Source organism: Panthera uncia, chromosome E1, assembly GCF_023721935.1.
Source record: "Panthera uncia isolate 11264 chromosome E1, Puncia_PCG_1.0, whole genome shotgun sequence".
Taxonomy (NCBI): domain Eukaryota; kingdom Metazoa; phylum Chordata; class Mammalia; order Carnivora; family Felidae; genus Panthera; species Panthera uncia.
Window position 1 is genome coordinate 46,572,023 of NC_064814.1, and position 21,529 is coordinate 46,593,551.

Below are 21,529 nucleotides of genomic sequence, written 5' to 3' on the forward strand. Positions count from 1 at the left end.
TTCTTTGTCACTGCCTTTTCCTGAGCACCTGCTGTGCCCTTGGCCATTTAACTCAATGTCACGCTAGGCTTTAGAGTGGCTGCTACTGCTGTCTTGGGTCCAGCTCTTCCCTGGCTCTAAGAACCCTGATGTGAACAGTAAGGTCTCTCTGTTCCATGTCTGGAGGGAAGTAGATGGTTTATTTGGAAGATGAAGAGCCAACCCATATGTCTATATCCACATTTCAACCAGGGGCCCTTGGAATGTTCAGGCCCATGGTGGGAGCTGGGGAAGATCACCAGATCTAATGCCCCACTCTTCATGCTCCTGCTCTCAGGAAACTTGACGGCCTCAAACACTAACCACAGGCTGTGGCTTTGGCCATTTTTATTTCAGGGATAGCTTTTAAAACACAAGCTCCATAGGACCAGAGTTGGGACACAGTGCGAGGTGCCGGTGTGATATGCAAGATTTTTATTCCAAGTTGGGAAAGTCATACAATACACCCACAATTTCCACTTTCAGCCTCAATAATAGGAAAAGTTTCATCCTAAACTTTCAATATGAAGTTGATTCACTCATTGAACCTCAACCATGTATTTTTAAGAAATCAAAAAGGTGGAAGCAGGCATCCAACAGGCACAGCTAGCAAATGACTGCTCTCACCAGGGACCAGATGCTGCTTTACAATCTCTCCCCACCTGACCAGGCTTCTGAGTCTTCTTTCCTAGAGGATACACGGGACCATGTGGGGTTTTCCTCTCCCTTTTGCCTGTTTCCTTAATAAATTCGTCTTCTGCTTGGAGTGGGGCCTGGTCTACGGGGCTTGAGGTGAGAGTTTACAGGGGAAACAGGGAATTCCTTTTAGGAACTAAAGCCGGCATCACTTGGGTTATGCTGGAAGACAGAAGGCGTATTAGCCCATTGGTCATGTTGGATGATGGACTGTAGAGCCCTGAAAATGGATACGGATGATGGCTTCTTACGACAGCCTTCTCCCTTGAGTGCTACAGGTGCCTCTGCCAAAACAATTAGGCACGTGGTCCAGATAAGTCAAATATGAGAACTGGGTCAGGTGATGTCAGGATGTCTTCTGTTTTCAAGGCTGAAACACTTTCTAGGAGCTGGCGGAGGCTGGAATTCAAAGGAGGCATAGTTTTTCCAGCCCTTGAGGACTACACCTCTGACTGCTCATTCATTTATTTCAGGTCCTTACTTTAAAATGAGCTCCACATTTGTTCCGTAAGGTTTACCCCTCATCCCTGGGAAGAAGGTTGTTGCCTTTTTGGTTTTCATTCTATTAGCAGAGGCCTAGCCAGGGATCTTCAGTTCAGGACAAGTGTGTGTATGTTCCATCTTTCCCACTCGTAAGACAAACATCCAGTAAAGTCTCAACAAACACAGCTGTCCCTTGTCCAGCACCTGTACCCAGGCAGGTGCTGCTTCCCTATCCCACCTCGGACGCGCGACTAGGAGTTCTTGGATTTCCGCTCCTTTCTGGCCCTGGAGGCCATGAGGCTGAAGAAGAGCCCAGGAGCCAGAGTTCGCAGATAAATGGCCAAGGAAGGCAGGAGGTCGGCCAGGATCACATCTTTCTTTTTCTTCCCCACCGCAGCCAGAACATCTCGGGCCACCTCCACGGGGCTTCGGCCTTGGGCTGTGGTCTTGTCCATAACTAAAATAAACAAAACCAAAGAAACACATGAACTTAGAAGCAGAAGTCTCTCTCCGCAGGACTTGAGCTGACATGAACCGATGTCGGCTGAATTTCCCATCATGGGGCCCTTGCCACAGTCTGTCAGGAGGCAAGGGGTTTGCCACCATCCCTGACTATTCCGTACTCCAAAGAAATGAGGAAGCCGTCAGCAGCTCAGTGTGTGTGAGGGGGGAAAGGGGACTGTGGGTGAGATGTGGAAACGAGGTAGATGGGTGACCTTGTAAGTGCTTACAACTGGTGGCTCATGACACAGGCCAAAGGCCAGCCCAGATGGGGTCTCAAAGAGCAATCACACACACACCGATTCCCGACCTTGGGAACTGTTGTCTACCGGAACGCACAACTAAGGGTGTTGCAGCACTGATTTGTCTGGGGTAGCTTGGCCTGAGGTCTGCCAGACAGGTGATAGGAGGAGACTATGACCCCTCATGTGCATGACAAGCTGGCCAGACTGAGAGTGAGGTGGGTCAGGAAGAGACGTCCCAGTTCCCCACATCATGTGGTGACCGGTAAGGAACAGGAAGAAATCCTTGGTTCGTTTTCGGTGTCAGAGGCAGCTCAGGGAGGTTAGGAGGTGTTAGGCTGGTTGACGCCAACTGATATTCCTTCTTTCCTAGTGATGTGACAATGTTGCCGACCAAGCAGAACCAGTTGGCAGCCAGAGAGGAGAGGCCACTAGCGCAGACCATTTGAAACTATTTGTAAGTTGTCCAAACCGCATGAGCCTCCTCACCGATATCTGTTCTCGTTGGGTTTTTGTCAACACAGAATTGATTTCTGATAGTTGCTTCTTTTTAAAGGCCATAGAGGGAATTTTTTTAAAAAGATTCTTCTAGGGGCACCCGGGTGGCTCAGTGGCTTAAGCATCTGACTTTGCTTAGATCGTGATCTCACGGTTCGTGAGTTTGAGCCCTGCATCAGGCTCTCTGCTGTCTGTCAGCTTGGAGCCCGCTTAGGATCCTCTGTCCTCTTCTCCCTCTGACCTTCCCCTGCTCATGTGCGCACGCACACACACACTCTCTCTCAGAATAAATAAATAAACTGGAAAAAAAAAAAAAAGGAAAAGAGCTTTACATTAAAAAGAAAAAAAACATTCCTCTAGGGGTTCCTGGGTGGCTCAGTTGGAAAAGATTCTTCTAGGGGCAACTTTGGCTCAGGTCATGATCTCGCAGTTCACAAGTTCAAGCACTGGACTGGGCTCTGGGCTGTCACTGTGGAGCCCACTTCCGGTCCTCTGTCTCCCTCTCTCTCTGTCCCTCCCCTGCTTGCTCTCTCTCTCTCTCTCTCTCTCTCTCAAAAATAAACACTTAAAAAAAAAGAGATTCTTCTAGGTATAAATAAGTATGAACCTCTCTAGCTCTATGCCTCTATATGGTTTCTGCTGACTTGCTGAGTGAGCGCCTATCCAGGGCATGTGCAGTTCAGGTCTGGCCGAGGTGGGGTGCAGGAACAGGAGGCCCCTGGTGAACACCATAGCATAGGCCCAAAAGGTCACATCCAGGGAGGCAGGACAGGCAGGTCAGTACTTAAGAGGGAGGCAGGCCCCACGCAAGTGTGGGAAAGCAAACTCAGTTCCCAGGGCAATAGCGTGCATGGGTCACCTGACCTGGGAGGCTGGCCTGAGCCTGCACGCTGGGGCCGGGCCATTCAGCCCACTAGTGGTGACTGCAGGTCAGCTCACCACATCTTTGGCTGAAGCAAGATGGGAGATCTGAGACCGGGACACCCAGCGTCACCCCAGAAGACTGTGCTCTTTCCTTTGAGTATCCTGAAATCAGTCATTTCTCAAGCACACTGAGTGGGGAATCTTTTGGGGCAAGCAACCCATACTTTCCATGCGATTAATCCACTTTGATTTTACTTTAATTCACTGAGGATGGGTTAGCGGAAAGTCTGGCAGCATTTCAGCTTGGCCCTCAAAGTCCTTTAAGGACTGAGTCCTGGCCAACAGGGACCCTGTTCCAACAGCTGCAATGGTGATGCTCAGGCTAAGGATGGCTCGTGGTAAATGACCATTATTCAACAGTATATATAACCAACACCCATACATCAAGTTTTTTAGTTTTAAAAATTATATTCCAGGGGCGCCTGGGTGGCTCCATCAGTTAAGCATCCGACTTTGGCTCAGGTCATGATCTTGCGGTTCCTGAGTTCGAGCCCTCCATCCTTCTGATAGTTCAGGGCCTGGAGCCTGCTTCAGATTCTGTGCCTCCCTCTCTCTGTCCCTACCCTGCTCACACTTTGTCTCTCTCTCTCTCTCTCTCTCTCTCAAAAGTAAGTAAACATTTTTAAAAAAGGTTTTTTTAAATTATATTCCAGGGGCACCCTGGGTGGTTCAGGAAGTTAAGTGCCCCACTCTTGGTTTAGGTTCAGGTCATGATCTCATGGTTCGTGGCATGGAGCCCCACATTGGGCTCTGTGCTGACAGCATGGATTCTCTCTCTCTGCCCCTCCCCCACTCATCCTCCCTCTCTCTCTCTCTCTCTCTCTCTCTCTCTCTCTCTCCCTTCCTCCCTCCCTCTCTCTCTTTCTGTCTCTCTCAAATAAATAAACTTAAAAAAATTACATTCCAAATGAAAAAGAATCAAAGAATCATCAGGTGAGAGAAGCACATCTCGCTATCGCCAGCCGACAGCTTTTCACGGAAGAAAAGAGAAACTAGGGCCTCACCTCCATATTTGGACCCATCAGCAGTGACAGCATTTACAGAGAGGTTGGTGTGGATGTAGCCAGGGCTGATGACAGTCACCTCGATCTCATACTGTTCCATCTCGGCACGAAGACAGTCAAAGAATGCCTGGGTTGCATGTTTGGAGGCCGCATCTGCAAAGGTTTGTGGCCAGAGATGCAGGTGAGGGCGAGGGCCTGAGACAGGCCCACATATTCGTTCCCATTCATTCGCTTTTACTTAAAAACTGATATTACAATTTAAGATTACAGTATTACAGCCGTGTTCCTTTCCTGACTTAGGGAAGTGCAGTGTATACCTGTTCTTAGGAAATACCCTGCTGTGTAGGAGTAAAGGAGCATCATATTCCTCACCCTCTTTCAAATGATTCAGGAAAAAAATTATAAATCATATATACACACATACATGCATATATACACACAACACACACAGAATATGATAAAGCAAATATGGTCAGATGTTAACAACTGGGGAATCTACATGAAGGCGACACGGGAGTTCCTTGTACTGTTCCTGCAACTTTTAAGTCTGAAATTATTCTAACATTAAGAGTTAAAACATATATATATATATATATCACAACTTAATGTCTAATGAGTGAAACATTTAAGTGGGACAGAGGATATAAGAGTCAAAGTCTTCCTTCTGTCTTCCAATTCCATTCTCCAGAGATAACCTATGCTAATGGTTTCTCAGTATTTACTTTTTAGATACTCTATGTACATATATGTGATTTTACACTTAATTTTTTTTTTAACAGAAGTGAGCTCTACTGTTTATATTATTCCTGCCAGTAGCTTTTTCCCCCTGGTGATACAGACCATATAGCCTCTGTGGCACCCGTGCAGGCCCACCATGCTCTCCATGGGCCACCAGACTTCAGGGGTTGGAACTTCCGGGCTTGTCTCCAGGTCTCGTCACTGAACAGAGCTGCCAGTGAGCATCCTTGCATGCACGGGAGTGTGTGTATAAAATCCATGCTTAGCTTTCTTATGTATTTTGTTTGATAAACTTCCATGAAGTGGCTTCATCTGGAAGAGCCATCGATCCTGCTCCACTTGGGAGAAGTCGAGCCACGGCAGCTTGTCGGCCACGGCTCCACAGTGTGGTGAAAGGTGCTCTGAGGGGGGACAACAGTGACCCGACAATGACATTCTTGGGAAACACACAGCATCTCCACTGAAAATCAGTTTCCTCCAATTCAGAGTTCTAAGTAGCTTAGCCATGGGAAAGGGGCATCCATCAGCCGAAATGGCAGGAAGGGAAAAAGCAAGGAAGTGTCCCGGCAAGGCACGTGAGAGAGTCCAGCGTCGGCCCTCCCTGTGGTGCCTTTCTCAGGCCAGCGCCTTTGGTGTGGGCCGAGCTGCTGGGGGCTGGACGAGGAGTTTGCGGGTAGGTGGGTGGAGAGAGCTGCTCTTGTCAGCTGTGATCCCAGGGGTGCAGCCCAGGCCCAAGGATTGAGAAGAGTCACCCTGGGGGGGGGGTCCCCAAATAGAAGGCTGCACCCTGATGACTACTCTCACAGAGTCCCAGGCCGTAGGTCCTCAGCCAGGCTGACTTATCACCATCACCACGGCTGTCACTAGTGAGCCCCTCCGACCTGCAGGGCACGGGGCTCAACAGGCCACCTAGATCATCCCACCAGCGGTGGGAAGCGGGTAAGGCCGCTCTCCCATTTTATAGTCAAGAAGACTGCTGCTCACCAGGGCTAGCTAACATGCCCAGGCACACCGCCACACTCAGTCTGCTCGTCATAAAGCACCCAGACCAACTCTGCGGGACCTACTGCAGCCACAGGCCAAGTGGAGAACAAAATTCAGGGAGATTAAGTCAAAGTAAAGTTTGAAAGTAATTTAGTACAAAGAATATATCCTTTACCCTGATTTATCTATTATTAACATTTCACCTCATTTGTTTTATCATTTGTGATTATATTTCTTCCTGAACCATTAGAGCTGTCTTAGAGAGCTGTCCTGTGCTGCCGGGAGTCAAAATGGAATGCTGGTGAGCAGGGAAATAACAACCTCGGAAACAACTATGGATGGAGAACCCCACAGTTCACAAAGGACTCTTGGTCTCCAGGTGTCTCCTCTTATCTTTAACACAGCCTTGTGAAGTGTGTGCGGTAACCGTCAGTCTCTTCACAAGCAAGGAGACAGAGGGTCAGGGACTTTAAGTTACTTGCCTAAGGACACGCGACTAGAACCACAGGCAAAGCAGGGGTTTGTATCTGGAGAGAAAGAAGATGTCTTTGTCACAGCTCCGGTTCAGATAGCGTCCGGCCGGATGTCTGGTACGGCCCTTGCAAAGTGCTGAGCCGGCTCTGCCCTCCCTCCTTTCGCTGCCCAGCGCGCAGCTGCGCCAGGCGGAGGCCCGCACTCGGAGGTGAGAACAGGTGACGTCAGCACTGACTGCACAGGGCAGAGCAAAGGAAGGAGTTCCCCGGGCGGTCCGTGAAACCACCTTTGAAATCTTTCAGCAAAACAGAACCAGGCTCCGTCTGTTTGCCGGTACAACGGGGCGGTAGACAGCGGAGTGAAATGATATCTCAGAACTCTGGCCCAGTCACTCGTACGTGGAGGTGAGTGTGCCAACCGGAAGTCAGTTTGGCAGGGTTAATTTCCTGGTCCTATTTAATACTTCCACTTTTGGGAATTTATCTTACTGAAACCCTCCCACGAGTGCCCAGAGATGTAAGTATTCAAGGAGGTTCTGGGTAGCACATCATCGGTACCGGTCAAGAACTGAGGGCACGTGATCCTCACGCGTCCAGGAAGATGGCTCAACAGCTCACGTCGTATCTACCCGAGGCATTACTACTATATCGTCTGGTGGAATTGATTAGCAAGCCACAAAACAGTATGTACAATGTGATTCCGTGTTTGTACGCTACCATGTGTTTGCTCACGTGAGAAAAGTTTGGAGGCACGTGCCACAAAGTGACCCAGCGGAAGTGCCCGTGAGGACGGTGCAGACCGACAATGAGATGGTGGCTAGCGCGCACGGCCCTCGGCCCGGCACCGCTCGGGCGCTTCTCCCCCAGTGCTCAGAGAGGAACTCAGTCTTCCCGGAGGCTCCTCTGGCCTGGGTCTGGCCCTGTCTCCCTTCTGCAGATGCAGACTGGGGGTGCGGCGAGGACACTCGCACGAGGTCACTCGGGGGAGAGGGGGGTGGGTAAGGAGTGGAGCTGCCATCTGAAGCCCGGCCTGCTCAGAGCACATTCTGATCAATTCCCTCCCACACTCTGTATTGAGTGTCTGCCCAGCGACACTAAGTGTGTTATTTTTATAATCACGAGAAAACATTAGGGAAAAGCATAGGGGAGAGAGACTAGGAAGTACTCACATGCTGATCGGAAAGGAATGCTGATTTTGCCCTGGATGCTGCTGATCGCAACAATATGGCCTTGTCGCCTTTTGATCATGGAGGGCAGGAGTGCTGAAGAAAGAGAGCAGAGGCTTTAGGGCAGGACTTCTCTTCTGGTCACCACAGCTAACGCTGACAGGAGGCGAGCTTGCTTATTGTATGTAGTCAGAGCCAGGGAGGTGAACAGGGAAGGCTTCTCAATGGGGAGCACCACGCTTCCTTGGGACTCTCAGGTCCCCTGTGCCCAGCAGACTGCCAACAGGAGGGAGGAGGCCAGTGGAGGACTGGGAAGGAAGCAAGGAGGGAGGCAGGCAGAAGCCTAATCACCAGGAACAGTCAGTCAGCTCAGTCACCTTTTCTAGGCAGAGCCTCTACCCTTGAGTGATACCCATGGCTGGACATAAAAATATCCCCACTTTGTATGGGTTTGCAAACACCATGAAGAGGAAATGGGGGGGGGGGGACAATGCTGTATAAATAAAGCTGTCACTGGGGAGAACATCTTGATTTAAGGCTATAAAGCAGATAAAGAAAATCCAAGTGAAAGCCTGGAGAAAACAAACACCCAAGCTCTAATGACAACACCCATTCCAGGGTAAAATAGATGGAGACGGGCAACATTTAGCTAAAAAGGAACCAAGTAAAGTGAAAAGAACGTCAACATAGCAGTGCTCCTTTTTCTTTTACTTCAGGACTGTTACCTTTCGTTAGAGCAACTGGGCCAAAGTAGTTTGTCTCCATGACTTTCTTGTCCACGTCTGGGGTAGTGTCCACAATGGCGCCTCGGTAGCTGATGCCAGCATTGTTGATGAGCACATCCACGTAGCCGAAGCACTGCAGGATCTCGGCTGTTGCTGCAACTATGGCCCCAGGGTCCGCAAGGTCAAAGGCCACCGTGTAAGGCTTGTGTGTCTGCACCTGGTCAAATATGACAGAAACCGAAGGCATCTTCAGAGTGACAGGCATGTGAACCACATGTCCCTGCTTTTCAGAGGGTGGGGAGTAGCCCGCTGGGCATGACATGCTCAGGCTCTAGCACCTGTCTTCCAAAGAAATGTGGCCTGAAGGATCTTGCCTGTGGTGCTCACGCATGACCTGGGCAACCTGTCCCCTGAACTGAAAATGACTACTAGAGCCAGACTCCCCTTGCTGCCCTGTGCCAGCATGGTGCTCTCCGGTACCATTACATCTCAACAGAGGCTCTATTCTTCTCGGGTTAAGCCACTTTCATTCATTTGTTCATGAAACATTTTTGTTGTTGTTGTTAATATATCTTCTTTGTGCCGGGCACTGGGGACAGGGCAAAAAGCAAGACAAACATGGTTCCTGTCTTCTAGAAGCAAACTGTCTAGTGAGGAAGACAGACAGATTCTCTAATTGTAAAGAACGGGATGTCAGGGGCGCCTGGGTGGCGCAGTCGGTTAAGCGTCCGACTTTAGCCAGGTCACGATCTCGCGGTCCGTGAGTTCGAGCCCCGCGTCAGGCTCTGGGCTGATGGCTCGGAGCCTGGAGCCTGTTTCCGATTCTGTGTCTCCCTCTCTCTCTGCCCCTCCCCCGTTCATGCTCTGTCTCTCTCTGTCCCAAAAATAAATAAAAAACGTTAAAAAAAAAAAAAATTAAAAAAAAAAAAAAAAAGAACGGGATGTCAGAGAAATGAAAAACTGAGCTGTCTAACTTACAGGACTTCCCAATGGAAGTGAGTTTAACAAGAGGCAGAAGGAGTGGGGGTATGAAATGAGAGAAGATGGCACAGTAGGAAGTTCTAGGAGTCTGTCTTTCCCCCTGGACGCTGTACTAGCAGAAACTCTCTGATATGACAATTTTGGAACTCTGTAGTCTATCTGATGCTTGCAGCTTCCGGGGCAGTGCTTGGCTGGCAAGTTATGGATAATCTGAGTCAATTCTAGCCATCAGCTTGGTGGTAGCTTTCCATTCCCCACCCCCATCCCTGTGGCAGGCCGCTGTAGGAAAGGCTACCCACATCTCTGGTGCAGCTTGAGGATGCCAAGGTAGGCAATGAGGACCTTGTCTCCAAAAATCAGGATTGCGTTCTGACGGTGGATTGCTGCTCTGATCACTGAGGCGCAGTATGGATGCAAGTTGCATTATTTTAACCACTACTAGCTAAAATAGTTTCCAATAGATTTAAAGGAGTTACACTTATTATTCTGATATTCAAAAATATAAATAAATCCCCAGAAAACACACCTGAGGAAGCCTAGACAATGGACTTCCTAGACATAGATTTTAAAGCAAATGTCTTAAAAGATCCTCAAAGTGCTAAAGGAAGACATGGAAAAAGTCAGAAAATTGATGTATAAACAAAATGAGAATATCATTAAAGAAACAAATTATAAAAAAAAATTCTGGAGCTCAAAAGTACAATGACAAAAATGGAAAATACCCTACAAGTTCAAAAGCAGATTTGAGCACAGAGAAGAGAGAATCAGTGAAACTGAAGAGAGGACATCTGAAATCACTGACTCTGAGAATAAGAAAAAAAGAAAAAGGAAAAGTAAACAGGACCTAAGGGATCGTTAGGATGCCATCAAGTGGACCAATAAACACACTGTGTAAATCTGAGAAGGAGAAAAGAGAGAGAAAGGGAAAGATAGAATATTTGAAGAATAATTGCTGAGGGGCTTGGCAGAATGGCTCCCTCAAAGAAGGGTGGCGAGAAGGGCCGTTCTCTCATCAATGAGGTAGGGACCAGAGAACACATCATCAATATTCACAAGCACATGCATAAAGTGGGTTTCAAAAAGCCCCTTGGACACTCAAAGAGATCCAGAAATTTGCCATGAAGGAGATGGGAACTCCAGATGTGCACACTGACACCAGGCTCAACAACGCTATCTGGGCCAAGGGAATAAGAAATGTTCCATACATGAATAACCATGTGCGGTTGGTTGTTCAGAAAACATAATGAGGATGAAAATTCACCAAACAAGCTCTATATGTCGGTCACCTATGTATCTGTCACCACTTCCAATAATCCACAGACCATTAATGTAGATGAGAACTAATTGCTGATTGTCAAATAAAGGTATAAAACTGGGAAAAAAAAGAATTGCTGAAAACTTTCTGAACTTCATGAAAGACATGAATCTACACATCAGAGAAGCTCAACATCGAGTTAGATAAATTCAGAGGCCCACTTGAAACATTATAATCAAACTGTCAAAAGACAAAAACAGAATCCTGAAAACAGCAAGAGAGAACTACTCACATAAAAGCAATTCTCAATACAATAATCAGCTGATTTCTAATCAGAAACGTTGGAGGCCAGAAGACAGTGGATTGATATATTAAAAGGGCTGAAAGAAAAAAACTGTCAACCAAGAATTCTGTATCGGGCACAACTATCCTTCAAAAATGAGGGAGAAATTAAGATTCCCAGATGAACAAAAGCTGAGGGAGTTAGTTACCACTAGACCTGCTCTGCAAGAAATGCTAAAGGGAGTCCTTCAGGTTTGAAATAAAAGAAAGCTGAACAGTAAAATCCAAAACTATATGAAGAAATAAAGATCTCCAGGAGAGTAAATGCAGGGGCAATTATGAAAGCTAGTATTATTGTAATTTTGGTTTGTAACTCCACTTTTTACTTTCTACATAATTTAAAACACAAATGTGTTTAAAAACTATTATTAATCTGGTAATGAGCAAGTAACATACAAAGATGTAATCTATGACATGAGTAACAGAAATGGGGGAGGACAGAGCCGTATCACAGTAGAATTTTTCTATGCCATTAATCCCCTTAGAAACCACAAACAAGGGGTGCCTAGGTGGGTGGCTTGGTCGGTTAAGCGTCTGACTTCAGCTCAGGTCATGATTTCACGGTTCGTGGGTTTGAGCCCCACATCGGGCTCTGTGCTGACAGCTTGGAGCCTGGAGCCTGCTTCAGATTCTGTGTCTCCCTCTCTCTGCCCCTCCCGTGCTCGTACTCTGTCTCTCTCTCTCAAAAATAAATAAACATTAAAAAAAATTTTTTTAAACAGAAACCACAAACAAAACAGCTGTAAAATATACACATGAGGAAATACAAAGGAAATCAAAAACACTTCACTACAAAAAAATCAACTGAACACAAAAGACAGAAATGCAGGAAATGAAGGACAAAAAAGCTGTAAAGTATACAGAAAACAAATAGCAACCTGGCAGAAGTTCCTCCTTAATATTAATTAGTTTAAATATAAATACTTTTAAATCTCTAATCAGAAGACAGATAAAATCTGGAATTTCTTTTAAAAATCCAACTATACGCTGTCTTTAAGAGACTCATTTTAAATCTAAAGATACAATTATCTTGGAAGTGAAAGGATGAAAGAAGGATATTCCAAGTAATAATCACCGAAAGACAGCTGGAGTGGCTGTACTAATATCAGACAAAACAGATTTTAAATCATAAAAGGTTACAAGAGACAGAAAAGGATATTGGATGTAGGCATACCTGAGAGATATTGCAGGTTTGCTTTCAGACCACTGACAGCAACTATCTCAATAAAACAAGTCAAATGAGTTTTTTGGTTTCCCAGTGGATATAAAAGTTATGTTTACACTATACTGCAGTCTATCAGTGTGCAATAGCATTATGTCTAAAAACAATGTACATATCTTAATTTTAAAATATTGCTAAAAGTGCCAACCATCATCTGAATTTTCAGTGCGTTGTAATCACTGATCACCATAACAAACTAATAATAATGAAAACGTTTGAAATATTGTGAGAATTACCAAAATGTGACACAGAGCTGTGAAGTGGCCAAATGCTGTTGGAAAAATGGCTCTGATAGACTAGATTGACACAGGGTTGTCATAAACCTTCAATTTGTAAAATACACCATATTGGCGAAGCACAATAAAATAAGGTAAGCCTGTAAGAATAAAAAGATAGTCATTACAGCAGAAAGATATAACAGTTATAAATATCTATGTACCTAATAACTGACACTCAAAATATATGAAGCAAAAATCAACAGAACTGAAGGGAGAAACAAACAGTTCTACAATATTTTGATATTTCAAAACTCCACTTTCAATAATGGATAGAACAACCAATCAGAAGATCAATTACAAAATAGAGGACTTGAACAACATTATAGACCAATTGTACCTAACAGATGTATACAGAACATCCCACCCGACAACAGCCTAATACATATTCTTCTCAAGCACACATGGAACATCCTCCAGGAAAGACCATATATTAGGCCACAAAACAAATGTCAACAGATTTAAAAAGATAGATATCATTTAAAGTGTCTTATTCAACCACAGTTTAACGAAGCTAGAGATCAGTAACAGAAGGTAAACTAGAAAATAAGCAGAAATTAAATAACACACTTTAAAACCACTGACTCATAAAAAATAACAAGGAAAATTAGAAACTATTTAGACACAAATGAAAATGAAAACACCACATAGCCAATCTTATGGGTTGCAGAGAAAGCAAGGCTAAGAGGGAAATTTATACCTGTAGTTGGCTACATAAAAAAAAAAAAAAAAAAAAAAGATTTCAAATCAGTAACATAACTTTACACCTTAGCGAACTAGAACAGAGCAAACTAAACCCAAAGCTAGCAGAGGAGGGAAATAATACAGATTAGAGAGGAGATTAAAAAAAAAATTCAGAGTAGAAATAAAGAAAATCATGAATGCAAAAGTTGGTTCTTTGAAAAGATCAACAAAACTGAAAAACCATTAGCTACACAAAGAAAGAGAGGATGGAAATAAATTAGAAATGAAAGCCAGGGTGGCTCAGTTGGTTAGGCATCCAGTTTTGGCTCAGGTCATGGTTCGAGTCCTGCGTCAGGCTCTGTGTTGACAGCTCGGAGCCTGGAGCCCACTTCGGATTCTGTGTCTCCCTCTCTCTCTGACCCTCCCCCACTCATGCTCTGTCTGTCTCTCCTTCAAAAAAAAAAAAAAACATTTAAAAAAATTAGAAATGAAAGTGGGTCCTTACCTAGATAAAAAAAATTATACTATAAATGACTGTATACCAACAAATGAGATAACCTAGAATAAATGAAAAAATTCCTTTAAACACACAAATTACCTGACTCAAGAAGAAATAGAAAATCTTAGCAGACATATAACAAACAGGTAGAGAGATTAAAGCGATAACTTAAAACCTCCCAACAAAGAAATGTCATGCACCAGATGGCTTCACTGGTGAGTTTCACCAAACTTTAAAGAACTAACACCAACACTTCTCATACTCTTCCAAAAAACTGAAGAGGAAGGAGAGAATACTTCTTAATTCGTTCTGTGGGGCCAGCATTACTCTGATACCAAGTTCAGATAAAGACATCACAAGAGAATTACAGACCAACATCCTTTATGAATATAGATGTTAAAATCCTCAACAAAATACTAGCAAACCAATTTTAACAGCATTTTAAAAAGATTATTCACCACAAACAAGTGGGCTTTATCCTAGGAATGCAAGGGTGGTTCAACGTAATAAAATCAATCAATATATCACATTAATAGAACAAAGGAAAAAACCCCATAGGATTGTCTCAATTGATGCAAAAAAGAGACTTGACAAAATCTAACACCCTTTAATGATAAAAACTCAGAAAACCAGGAATGGGGGGGGGGAATTCCTCAATGTGGTAGAGGATGTTTAAGAAAAACCTATAGCTAATATATGTTCAACGGTGTAAGATGGAAAGTGTTCCCCCTACGATCAAAAACAAGACAAGGATGCTTGCTCTCACTGCAGCTATTCAACACAGTACTAGAGTTCTAATCAGAGCAATTACACAAGAAATAAAATGCACCAAAACTGGAAAGGAAGAAGACAACTATTCATAGATGAATGTGATTCCATATTTAGAAAACCCCAAGGAATCCAGAGAAAGCTATTACAGCTAATATAAGTCAGTTCAGTATAGTTGCAGGGTACCAGGTCAACACACACAGATCAGCTATGTTTCTACACACTAGCAATGAATAATCTGAAAAGGATTATTAGGAAAGAAAATCCATTTATAATCGCACCTAAAAGAATTAAATATTTAGGAATAAATCTAACTAAATAGGTCAAAGATTTGTATGCTAAATAAACATTACAAAACACGGCTGATAGAAATTAAAGGAGACCTGGGGCGCCTGGGTGGCGCAGTCGGTTAAGCGTCCGACTTCAGCCAGGTCACGATCTCGCGGTCCGTGAGTTCGAGCCCCGCGTCAGGCTCCGGGCTGATAGCTCGGAGCCTGGAGCCTGTTTCCGATTCTGTGTCTCCCTCTCTCTGCCCCTCCCCCGTTCATGCTCTGTCTCTCTCTGTCCCAAAAATAAATAAAAAAAGTTGAAAAAAAAAAAAATAAAAAAAAAAAAAAAAAAAAGAAATTAAAGGAGACCTAAATACATGGAAAGACATCTCACATTCGTGGACTGGAAGACTTAACATTGTTGTCGATACTACCCAAAGTGATGTACAGATTCAATGCAATCCCTATCAAAATAATAGCATTTTTTTTGGAGGAAATAGAAAAAAAATCCTAAAATCCATGTGAAATCTCAAAGGTCCTTGAGTAACCAAGACAACACTGAAAAAAAAAAAAAAAGAACAAAGCTGGAAGACTCACACTTCCTGGTTTCAAAACTTACTGCAAAGCTACAGCCATCAAACAGTGCGGTACTGGCATAAAGACGGATATACAGACCAATAAATAGAATAGAGAGCCCAAAAATAAACCCTTGCATTCATGGTCACGTGATTTTTGACAGGTGTGGCAAGACATTTCAAGCAGGAAAGAACAATGTTTTCAATAACTGGTGCTGGGAAAACTGGATATGAACATGCAAAAGAATGAAGTTGGAACCTTACCTAACACCATACACAAAAATTAAATCAAGTGGATTAAAGACCTAGATGTTGGTGTCAAACTATAGAACCGCTTAGAATAAAATATCAGGGAAAATCTTCGTAACATTAGATTTGGCAACAACCTCATGGATATGACACCAAAAATACAGGTGACAAAAAAAATAAATTGAGCTTTGTCTAAAATTAAAAGCTTTTCTAGGGCACCTGGGTCGCTCAGTCGGATAAGCATCTGACTCTTGATTTTGGCTCAGGTCATGATCTCACCACCATGAGACTGTGCCAGGCATTGGGCTCTGGGCTGACATTGTGGAGCCTGCTTGTGATTCTCTCTCTCCTCTCTCTGCCCTTTGCCCCCCTTTCTCTCTGTCTCTTAGGCACTCAACAATCCCTCTCAAAATATATAAACAAACTTTAAAAATAATTACATTAAGTTAAAAACTTTTCTTCATCAAAGGATACTGTTAAGAAAGTGAAAAGAAAATCTACTGAATGAGAAAAAAATCTTTGCAAGTCATAGATCTAATAAAGGATTAATATCCAGAATATACAGAAAACTAAACTCAACAACAAAAACGATCTGATTAAAAATGATGGGAGAAGGACTTGAAACACGCTTCTCCAAAGAAGACATACAAATGGTCAGTAAGCACATGAAGAGGTGCTCAACATCATATGAAATTACGGAAATGCAATTCAAAACCACAATGAGATGCCCCTTTATATCTCCTAGGATGAGTATAATTTAAGAAAACAATAAAAAATGGAAAGTAACAAGTGTTGGCAAAGATGTAGAAAAAGCAAAACCCTCGTGCACTGCTGGTAGGAATGTAAAATGGTATAGTTGCTGTGGGAAACAGTTGACAATTCTTCAAAAGCTTGTATATAAAAGTACCTATGGCCCGGCCATTCCACTCTTAGGTACAGAGTCAAAAAAAGTGAAAGCAGGGACCCAAACAGATATGTGCACAGGTCCCTTCACAGTAGCATTATTCATGACAGCCAACAGGTGAAACAACCCTAGTGCACGTGAACAAATTAACGGAGAAATAAAATGTGGTATAAATGTACCAAATGTGGTATATACGTGCACTGGAATGTCACTCCGACATGGAGTACTGGAATGAAAATGGAATGAAATTTTGATACATATGCTACAACAGGGGTGAACCCTGAAGACATAAGGCTCAGTGAAACAGCCAGACACAGAAGGACAAATACTGTATTTTCCACTTATACAAGGCATCTAGAAGAGGCAAATAAGTAGAATAGAGGTTTCCAGGCACTGGGGAGAGGGGAGGAAGAGTGAATTCTTGTTTAATAGGTATAGAATTTTTGTTGGAGATGATAAAAAGGTTTTAAGTATAGGAAGTGGTGATAGTTACACATACTCTGAATGTGTTTAATGCCACTGAGTTGTATACCTATAAATGGTTAAAATAATTAGTATGACGTGCATATTTTATTTAAATGTACATCTTTCTATGCATGTAAATACTATGTTATGTACATTTTCCACAATTAAAACTTTAGAAGTCATGGCCAACCTTCCCCCGACCCCCCACCGTAAAGAGATGACTAGGTATTAGCCAGGTAAAGGCGGAGGGGAAGCGTTCACAGAGGGAACCGCCTAAATGAGCAGTGTTAGTAAGTGGCAGAGAGGGGATCTGAACCGTCTGACAGTTCTCCCTCCGCAGGCCGTGGGGACCCATTGCCTACCCTGGCACCGAGTGACCACGTGGGTGCCCTGCACACGCAGCAGCCCAAGTGGCCGCTATCTCCTCAGATGCCTGCAGACAATGCGCTGCACCTCGTGCCCACGGCAAACACACCCCTGGGCTCACCTTGGTGGCCAGAGAGGCAGCAAGTTCTTTCGTGAGCTCTTCCAGGGCCTCCCGGTTCCGGCCACAGAGCACCAGCCTGGCACCTGCAGTGTAGAAGACTTTGGCGCATTCTAAGGGAAGAAGAAAGAACCTTGTCAGCTGAGGAGATTCCATGCCTTTCTTCCCTGGTGCAGGTCAGTCCAAACTTACCCGATGTTTCAGAATATGAATTTGTTCCTTCACATGCTCTACACATGTGTATTCGCTCCTGCTGTGGACCAGGCATGAAGCCAGGAGTTAAGGCCCCAATAATAAATGAGCTCTGTTGTTGTCCTGAGAGAGCTCAGGGTCAGTGGTACAACAGACATCCACAAGCCAAGAGGAAGGCTGAGGCTGGTGGACAGATTTGTTAGGTACCATGCTCAGAACTTTCCATAATGATCTTTAGCTCTGAACAACCCCGTGAGCATTATCCTCATTTTCACAGCTGAGGAAGCTCCAAGAGGTCAAGTGATACACTCAACGATCAGGCAGCACCAGCTACTGCGAGACCGTGGTTTGCTGAGGCCTGCATTCTGGCACAATCTAGGCTGTTTCCCAAATCATTTCAATGTAACAGGTACAGATCTATGGGGGGTAGATGGTTCCTACAAGCACAGGGGGCACAGGACTCTGTTGAGAAGGGATGGGGGGCCCTACCCCAGTCCTGAGGCCTGAGGGGCTGTTTCTCTGGAAAGCACTTAAGGCTAAAGGAGCAGAGTTTGCAAAGCACCTGAGGGGCCATGGACAGACATATCTGGGACACAGAATGTCAGCCTTGCTAGGCTGGGAAATGACAAATAAGTCAGAAGAGCTGAACGTGCCGAGTGCCTACAACAGCACAGGATCAGTAAGGGAGGCTGTGTCTAAGAGGCTGCCTCCGGCTGGGTGAGAAGAGGACTTGTGGCGATCAGGCTCTGCTGAACCCACTACAACATTCCAGGCAACAAGTGATGAGGACATCAACTGAGACCAAGGTACCTCTATTCGCGTTCTTTTGGTGGCAAGAAAAGAGACCCAACACACACTGGGGCAAAGCAAAAAGACTGACCAGGAGGATGCTGGGATTGCTCAAGAATGAAGAGGAAAGAGCAGAGTGGCCAAGGCTGGGGAGGGGCAGGAGTGGTGGCTGCCCAGGGCCCCCGGCAGCAGGAACCAGGTGCTGGCAGGGCTTTTCTCCATTTCATCTCCTGGGCCTGGCTTCCCCTCATCAACACAGCTCCCCTGACTCTGGGAGAGGGGCCTCTGACTGAGGCAGGCTCTGTGGCCAGCTGCAGTGGGGTGGCATCTCTAAGACTAGCCCAGCAAGGGTCACAGGTAAGTCCCCTGAGGCCCAGGGGGAAGTGTAGGGAGGGGAGACCTCCAGAACCAGGACTAGACTGTGGGGAATATTGAGAGATCAAGTCTGTCAATTCCTGGTTGGGATAGGAGGAGGTTGTGAGTCCAGACAGGGTGTACTGGTCTGATAGTCCTTCACCCACAAAAGTGTCAAAAGCTAGAAGGGCTCAAAACAGGAAGGGAAAAGAAACTCCAGCATCCTTCAGGAAAACAGAGAGAAAGTTCTTTTGACATCTAGACTGTCTTGTTGTGCAGAGCCCTCTCTTTTCACTCTACAGCTCCTCCTTTAGCTACTCTTAGAGCTTTCACTTACCATCCTCAGACCAGCACCTCCTCGTATGTCTCCAGGTGGACTTTTCTGGAAGGAAGTGCTAAGTGGACTAAACCAAGGGATTTTCAGGTGCGCTATATCACCTTCTTTGAAGATCTGGTTGGTCTGTTCACTGGCTCATCCTGACAAAGGGCACAAACCCAGACAGAGCTGCAGCCCTCACTCTGCTTGTCCCCACATGGTCTGGTCAGGGTCACAGCTCCTGCCCAGCCTGCCTTGCTGTGCTTTCTCAGCAGAGCAGCAAACGCCTCATAGGGGTGGGGGTGGCGGCTGCCCTCAAAGCCAGACAGCAGCATTCCTGAGGCTAGATCTGGCTCATCTGGTTTACAAAATCATTCCAAAAGATGAGGAATCTCTGGCATGGCCAGCCTCCTCACCCCATTTCATCCCGACGTGACTGACACAATGGACGTGTCATAAGGTGCCCCCACAGGGTGCAGACACGCAGAACCAAAGGTGGGGAGAGGCACACTAGCATATAAACAGCTTCTGGAAAATGGTCACGTACATTCTGCTTAAGCTTTACTTCCCAGCAAAGCCAAAACAAGGAGGAAATTAAAGTCTGTGTAGGGAGTGACAGAAATGAAAACAACAGATTGCAAGGATTCCACTTTCATTTCTTGAAAAAGCTGACACAGGGAGGCAGGAGGGTCAAGGGAAAAAGGAAAACAGTCCCGAAGTACCATTTATCTAGCTAGGGCTGCCAGATGATTCCCCAGTGCTGCAGGCACTCTGGGCCTCCTCCATCAAGATAGTTATTCACAACCTCAGGGCTGAGGCTGGCTAAAGTGGGTATGCAGAACATTCTGTTCCTTTAGTCAATGGTCTTACTGTTTTACAAGGATAAGCTCATGTAGCTTAAATATACAAAATAGGGGAGAAATACAGAAAGCTATCTGAAGACTGTCACAATTCGGACTTTCAGAGCAGCTGACACGGCAGGCAGGCAGAGCAGAGCCACCAAGGGCAACCCGTGGCCTTCCTCCTCTGAAAGCTAAGGTGCAGCAGCACCTCCTTGGGAGTCACCAACAGTGGCGCCTGTACTTGCAATGGCTGGGTGAGAATCTGTTCCCGTTCTGACTGGCTGGAGTGGGGAGAGATCCGTGGACTCTTGTCCCTAACATGTTATATAGGACACAATATAAGCAGGGTGATTTGGAATTTGGGAAAAGGCTGACCTAATATAGGAGACACACACACACACACACACACACACACACACACACGTATTGTTTTTCTTTCAATTATATTTTCTATTCCCTTCCCAGTCTTGGTTTCCAGAAGAGGAACCGCAGAATGATAAAGAGGACAGTGTCCTTCTCCAACATTCCCATATCAGAGTACCTGCAAGTTACCTTTCCATCCCAGCCAACTCTCAAATACTGTTCAAGGACTTAAAAAAAAAAAAAATGCTTCTCTCTGAGATCAAGAGAAGTGGCTGCTGACTACCCTATATATAGTAGCTGAGTAAGGTCAGAGAACCGACTGTGGCAAAGGGCCTGGAGGCAGCTGTCCCCACGCAGGTCTAGATATCTAATGACAGGCCCAGGGTTCACCCCCAGAGATCTCATCTAAAACATCATAGCAGCACGCGGATGAACCTACCTACAGCTTTCCCAGGCTCCCCCTGGCTGCCCGCAAGCCACTTACCCGGCAGACGAGACCCCATCTGCTCCTTTATGTTCCTGCAACCGCCAAGTGCTTCCCACCCCGGCACAACCATGCTGCTCCCTGCTCTGGGCCCATCTGCAACACCCTCCCTGTTGGCCCGTGCTTTCCTTTCCCTGGCCATGCCCCCCACAGGTGATACAAGACGGAGTCCTGGAGTCAGACATGGGGTTTGAATCTAGAAGTCCTAGGGCAAGTCTCTGAATCTTAGCTGCAAGGATTCGGGGAGATAAAGCACAACCCAGCCCATTCGTCTGCCGGGCCTCAACGGGAGCATCCGTTACTGAAATGTCAATATGCTGAGGTAAGTCCTTGCCCCTCTCCATCAGACTGTGAACTACCTGAGACCAGGCACCCTGTCTTTTATTTGTCCCAGCACTTTGCCCAGAGCCTTATAAATCGGAGATGTTCCATCAGCGCTGGCTGTGCTATGGTCCCGACGGACAGATGCAGCAGGGATGGGGTTACCACGACTCTGGGTGCCTCTCGGGCTTCTTCCATGGAACTGAGCCCCCATGCAGAGGGTATACTGGTGTAGTGTGCTCCGTGTGCAGGTGCTGAGAAGGAGGAAGCTCCATAGGACGTGCCTGCATCTGTCCTTGGTACTATGCCAAAGTCAATGCACATGTGTGCAAGGGAAATGACGGCAGCTCTACAGACTCACCTGTACGAGGCAGGGGGCGGTGACTGACTCTGGGCCTGTGACCCGGCACAAAGTTCCTGGGGCCGAGAGGCTCGCCGCGTTCA

At 45.6% G+C, this 21,529-nt stretch overlaps 1 protein-coding gene and 1 pseudogene across 2 annotated transcripts in view; one reads left to right on the top strand and one right to left on the bottom strand.

The window, feature by feature from the left end:
• Nucleotides 1-438: 438 nt before the first annotated feature.
• The window catches only part of DHRS7B (dehydrogenase/reductase 7B), a 62,394-nt gene continuing 41,303 nt past the window's right edge, over nucleotides 439-21,529 (bottom strand). For both annotated transcript variants that reach the window (XM_049636849.1, XM_049636850.1), the window contains exons 3-7: nucleotides 17,428-17,537; nucleotides 8,453-8,669; nucleotides 7,731-7,823; nucleotides 4,367-4,519; nucleotides 439-1,654 (exon numbers count right to left, since the gene is read on the bottom strand). In XM_049636849.1, the coding sequence (XP_049492806.1) occupies nucleotides 1,449-1,654; nucleotides 4,367-4,519; nucleotides 7,731-7,823; nucleotides 8,453-8,669; nucleotides 17,428-17,537 (779 nt within the window). In that variant the 3' untranslated portion in view covers nucleotides 439-1,448. The remainder of the gene's footprint in view (nucleotides 1,655-4,366; nucleotides 4,520-7,730; nucleotides 7,824-8,452; nucleotides 8,670-17,427; nucleotides 17,538-21,529) is intronic.
• LOC125926933 (60S ribosomal protein L31-like) lies at nucleotides 9,847-10,803 on the top strand (annotated as a pseudogene).